The following is a 6,000-nucleotide window of genomic DNA, read 5'->3' as shown; positions in this document are numbered from 1 at the left end:
TCAGTGCTCGTGCTCTCTGGAAAGTATAGGGGGAGGGGGAGCCTAGCATTTCTGTGGTTACACAGAAAAAAAGAGAGTAAAAAAAAAAAGTCGTTGTCATGTCTAATGCTTCGAAATTTAGATTTTATGTAGGTAGGCATTAGGCATGATTGCTGATCAAACACTAGTAGGGACTGTTTGGACTCAAATATATATATATATATATATATATATATATATATATATATATATATATAATATAATATAATATAATATAATTATATGCGTTCTTCTCACATATTTCTCACATATTACCATAACATTTTTTAAAAAGCCTATTTGGCTTTGAATAAATATATATATATATATATATATATATATATATATATATATATATATATATATATATATATATATATATATATATATATATATATATATATATATATATATATATATAAAATGTGTGTGTATGTATATACGTGTGTGTGTGTATGTGTATATATATATATGTGTGTATATATATATATATATATATATATAATATGCGTTCTTCTCACACATTTCTCACATTTTACCATAATATTTTTTTTTTTAAAGCCTGCAAATCAGAATAGAAACAAAATTATGCATTTGATTTAGAAAATTGTATTTTAATACAAAAATATAAATACATATTTGGACAGAAGGAACTTCCATTTAAAAATCCTACTTGCCATCTGTGGTTTATTAAGTTTTAATGTGACACCGCTCATTTTAGAAATACATTGTAATCTTTTCTGCCATATAACAAGACCATATACCAATTTAGATTGAAACACAGGTTTTTTCTGGCCTAACCAGAATGGTTTCTATTATATGTAGTGTCACGTTCTGACCAAGAACAGCTTAATCGTGATGATTTCAAATGACACAGAAGGTATTAAATAAGAGTAGTCTTTCAGGCTGGATTTCCCCTTTCATAAATATAGGTATGACAGCAGATAACAGAGAACATCAATAAATTATTTTGGTAGTAATACATTGAGAATATTCAACAAAGGTTACGTTTACAACACTTCTTTGAACCACACGTTTATAATTTCTGACAAATTACACATTTGATAATGTGGCACACATTATCCTTTTTTCCTGTGAATCCAGTTAATGTTCCACTTCCTTATAATGGTGTGTCAGAGTTTCCTCTTAAATTTAAGGAACAAGCTCTTCTTTTTAGTTGAAGTTCCAGCCTTCTTTTTCGAATAGTTTCAAATACTCAAATTTCATATGGTTATCCATGTACATCTGTAAAAATGGAGTCAGTTATAGCTCATATCCATTTTGTTTTGTGCTAGTAGATCCTCTTAGTTTTCAGTTAGTCTGCACTCAGTCTTGTAGCCTGAACAATCCAAACGTGGTAGAGTCAGAGTGCACCAAGTGCCTGTCGGTTACATTAAGAAACAGCGTCTGATCCTTCTCAAGTCTGAACACCCCTGTCTGCGAGGAAGTGCACAAATCAGGTATCGCACTGTTCCGAGGCAAGCTGCAGTAGGACTCGAGCAGTTTGCTATTTTTGGTCCATATGGTTTGCTTGAGTGGTGCTTTTTCATGCGCTTTGGAAAAGGTGACTTGAGATTGGATCAAATAATATCCAGGGTAGCGAATTGTCAGGACTCCTGATGTACTGAGGCTGATCTTTTCCTTCACAGAGAAGTTTAGGTCCCACAACAGGGTATTGGACTGGTCCCTCACTGAGGAAAAAGCCATAACGGGATAGATTAAAAAAAAAAAAAAAAAATTTTACATCACAAGGACAGGATCTAAAATGAGTGAATATCCTTACCTTCAGTTTGTGAATTTGAACCTAGCACCATCCTTGCTTGAGGTATAGTGGAGGATCCTGTTTCAGTCAACAAAGCCACTATAAGAAGGGAACAAGGTAATGGTCAGCTCAGACCCATCTAAAACAAGATGTTCACATGTTTCTGCATTCTGAAGCAAGACATAAAAATGTACCAACCTCTTCCTTCAGTTTGAGAGACCTAGAAAAGGGATCGAAACATAGATATTATTGAGAGTGAGCCCCATTATTGCGAAAGAAAAATACTGTAAAGGTTTAACAATGTCCTAACTGAAGGTCCAAAAAGAATCTTGCATACCTTTTTTATGACAGTCTTGTAGTTCTCAACGATCTTGCTGCAGTACTGTAGGTCTTCAGAGTTTAGGTTGTTTTCAGCACACTGCTGTAGTTGTTTTAGTGTGCTTATCTCGTTATCGTTGAGTCTGTCCTGCAGCTGCCATTAACACAGGAAAAGCCTCTTGTGAACATGCATGTATGCATTCAGTATTCACTCAAAACCACACTTCTCACAACCTATTGTTGCATATAAAAACGTGTATGTGAAAATAATTATTCGTATCGGTGTTTTGAATTGAGGCGTTTCGATTTTGTTCGCTATGGTGAGTTAAATGTGGAAAAAGTTGTTGATTTTTCAAAGTTTAATTATGACTATTATCCCTACCATGATTTGTGATCATTATATCCTTTGTGCACTTACGGAAAAACATACAAATTTGATCTAATTCAAAAATGAAATGAAAATTTCCAATCATATAAATGTATCTTATTCATAGCCGAATCAGAATATGGGGAGGGCGTACTTTATGATGTCTTCTCAGAATTCATATTCTAGTAAATGCGTGAGTTATCAAAAATCTTTCATCACTTAAGCAGCAGAGAAAGCTTTTTTTTTCCTAGAAATTCAAGATGTCTATAGTTTGAGACATTTCATAACAATGTCTTAATGATTAGATCATTGTTAAGGGGTTTGTTCCTTTGAAGTCGATCACGCTTGTTTGCTCATCAAACCACATGACTCAAGAAACCATGAAACAATATTTTTTTTTCTATGACAATTTCACATAAAATATGTTCTTTAACAGTGTATAACCTGTATGATGAATACCCCATACTGATAAATATATATAACGTGAATCAAAATTGAATCTAAAATGTATCATCGTTGTTGGCTTTCCTCTATGACACAATGGTGGGGAAAAAAAAGGCTTATTGAATTTTATTTTATCAGCATATCCTTATAAAACTTCTCTATATATCTCCAAGAAGTCAAACAACATCACAAAGAAATAGAATTTAAATATTTAAATTGAAAAGCATTGTAATATGAAGTATTTAAGGAAAAAATATATATATAACATATCTAAGACTGTACTCGAAAACACACGTTTTTTTCAGACTAGCAGACATTTTCCTGTGTGATATAAACCCATAATCATTAAGTTTATGAATGCATACCCTGTTGATTGCATGGAACAGGTAGAGAAACCCTCCAAACGTCTGTATCATTAGCAGCAGCAGCAGCACCGACAAGAACTTGACTAATGGTGTGTTTGATGGGAGCGCTGGTCCTCCTCTGTGGCCTTGCCTTGGAGGTACCGGTGGAGGATTGAAGCTGCTGTGAAAGGTGTTTATCATAGTAGACATATTTGCAGGCAGCAGGATCCGCGATGTGAACACCAGATCCACCCATACAGGTCTGAAGAATGTCCTCCACCAACACAACACTTCATCTGAATGCAACTTCCTGGAAGCTCTGAACTTGTCTGATAGGCAAGCAGACTGTGTGAATGTGTGTGTGTGTATTTTCAGACACAGATCCCCTTTTTTGTTAATCAAACTTTGGTTTGTGGAAGTGGGTTGTTTTTTTATGTGTTTGTTTTGTTTTTTGTTTAGTTTAGTTTTTTTTCTTTTCTTTTTTTTTCCTGCCCATCAATTTTTACAATGACAGCATTTACTGTGAAGATTTTTAGCAACTTCATGTATCCCTTAACTCCCTCTCAACCGAAACAACAAAAATATATGGGATTGTATATTTACCATGGAGATTGGACAAAATAGAATCAACCAAAACAAAAATAATTCTTTATGTATCGTTACCCTAGTATTGCTGAAAATATACTGCAATGACATGCGGCTGAAAGCCTGACACAGACAGCTACTCTCAGGAAGCCAGGCCTCATACGAACACGTGGACTGCTCTGGTGATACTCTGCATATACACTCTAAATGGATATTTTTAAAAAGGCCCATGGCTATATATATATATATATATATATATATATATATATATATATATATATATATATATATATATATATATATATATATATATATATGTCAACAAGTGCCGAATCAGTAATGGCCCAGAATGTTCCGTTCACACAAAATTCGTTCATCAAAATCCTCACTTGATTTCCACCACCTGGAAAACTGTGTGTTTCTGCAGCTGAATTCGCAAACGCTTTCATACTTTCATGTTTCTTCTTGGTCCACATCTCCATGCTGAATATTTTAGCTCGTTTATATTCTTAGGTTTGTACGTGTGGACTTCAGAGCACAGGTTTTCAATAGGGTTTAAATAGAGAGACTGAGATGGTCATTGCAACACTGCAACAAAAAAAAGTCATCTTAGCGAATGAAAATATCTTGAATATATATTGCAAATGTATCTAGTATTACGCATTACAAGATAACAATAAACCAAATAAAGATCATTAAACCTATTTCTAGACATTATGTTGTCATTTCAAGCTTGTAGTTTTCTTATTCTACTGGCAGATAGAAATAAATGCTTGAAATGAGCAAAATTATCTGCCAATAAAACAAAACTATTTGAGTACAAATGGCTTAAAATTGGTTGAATAATTTCAAATTACATTTGGTTTCCTGTGATGTTAATAAGAAGAAGATAAGAATACTAGATACTAAATACTAGAGCTGTCTTTTTGTTCAGTGAACACACTTAATTTTGACTTCTTTCAACATATCTGTGTTGATTTGGAAGTATGTATGACTCGTCATCTTGGTGAAAGCTCTATTTATGGGCAAGTCTAAAGCATTTGGCATCCAGGTTTTGTGCAGAAATAACCTGGTATTTAATAGAATTCACGATGCTATTAATATTCACACAAGCCCCTAAACCACCAAATCATCAACGTTCCACCTCCATATTTGCAGTAGTTGTCAGCGGTTATGTTTTTCCTTCTCATCTGACCACAAAACGTAATGCCAGTTATAGCGCTAATGATGCTAGGTGAAGTTCATGTGCTGTATTTTCTGAGACGTTCTGAAGAAGGGCTTCTTGCAAACAGCTTCTTGGTGTTTAACAGCTGATTTCAAAACTTGACAACTAAGACTCAACTACACACAATTCTAAAACTGTGGTCTTTGAACTCTTTCTGAAATTTCCTGCTGTTTCAGACACGTGAAACTTTCAGTTATGGCCCTAATTCTGGTGAATGGTATTTTTCATTGCTTATGTATTTTATATATACAAGCCCAATTTCAAAAAAGTTGGAATGCTGTATAAAATGTCAAAATTATTTACATTTCACACAGAGTCCCAACTTTTTTGGAAGTGGGGTTGTATATACAGTACCTAATGGGTGCTGATCGACATTCATTTGTCACTTTTCTGTTGAAAGTTCTTTGGGTTTTCCTATAGTAATGGAAGATAAAGGAATTTTACATGTGGGTAACCTTCTATTTATACCCCAAAGAAACAGGGCATGAATGCAACAATATAGTTCCTTGGGATGTAGAGCTAATGAAAAATAATATGCTTTTCATCCATTTGTGACCTTTTGTTAAAAAATATTTCATATGGGTATCACAAAATTGGTATATTTTTTTGAGAAAATACTAATTAGAAAAAAAAATTACTAACTATTTCTAATGCGATTTTTTTTTTTTGTCCTTTAGTTTGAATGGAAAGGTTGTGTAATATTTATTTCATGCAATCATTTTTGCTGATTTTATGAAGTCACCAATAATAGATGAGGGTAACTACAAAACCAAGATAATCTAGGTGGTATATATAGATCCAGTTTTAGTTGAACACACCATAAGGATGAAGTGGAGATAATATTTTCAGTCTTATCTTGGAAGATCTCATTTAGGCTAATCAAGAGAAATAACATAAAATTTTTTTTTTTTTTTCTTCAAAATGTAATTAAGAATTT

General features: G+C 33.2%; 1 protein-coding gene across 1 annotated transcript; it reads right to left on the bottom strand.

Moving 5' to 3' along the window:
* Positions 1-611: 611 nt before the first annotated feature.
* On the bottom strand, positions 612-3,559 carry cd40lg (CD40 ligand). The gene is made up of 5 exons (XM_017473417.3): positions 3,275-3,559; positions 2,118-2,252; positions 1,979-2,000; positions 1,802-1,879; positions 612-1,709 (listed from the first exon to the last, which is right to left on the bottom strand). Exons 1-5 carry the CDS (start codon positions 3,461-3,463, stop codon positions 1,345-1,347), a joined length of 789 nt encoding a protein of 262 aa, XP_017328906.1. The 5' UTR covers positions 3,464-3,559; the 3' UTR covers positions 612-1,344.
* Between the last annotated feature and the right edge of the window lie 2,441 nt (positions 3,560-6,000).

The sequence above is a fragment of the Ictalurus punctatus genome, chromosome 8, assembly GCF_001660625.3.
Source record: "Ictalurus punctatus breed USDA103 chromosome 8, Coco_2.0, whole genome shotgun sequence".
NCBI classification, from domain to species: domain Eukaryota; kingdom Metazoa; phylum Chordata; class Actinopteri; order Siluriformes; family Ictaluridae; genus Ictalurus; species Ictalurus punctatus.
The sequence above is the reverse complement of the archived record's forward strand: the minus strand, read 5'-3'. Positions and strand labels throughout refer to the sequence as shown.

What these genes read in the sequence shown, in the direction of transcription:
- cd40lg (XM_017473417.3), bottom strand. Translation starts at nt 3,463, where the DNA reads ATGTCTACTATGATAAACACCTTTCACAGCAGCTTCAATCCTCCACCG. An exon ending in TGTTCCATGCAATCAACAGG is followed by an intron (nt 2,253 to 3,274) that starts GTATGCATTCAT and finishes TGTTAATGGCAG; the next exon opens with CTGCAGGACAGACTCAACGA. An exon ending in TTCAAATTCACAAACTGAAG is followed by an intron (nt 1,710 to 1,801) that starts GTAAGGATATTC and finishes CTTTTTCCTCAG; the next exon opens with TGAGGGACCAGTCCAATACC.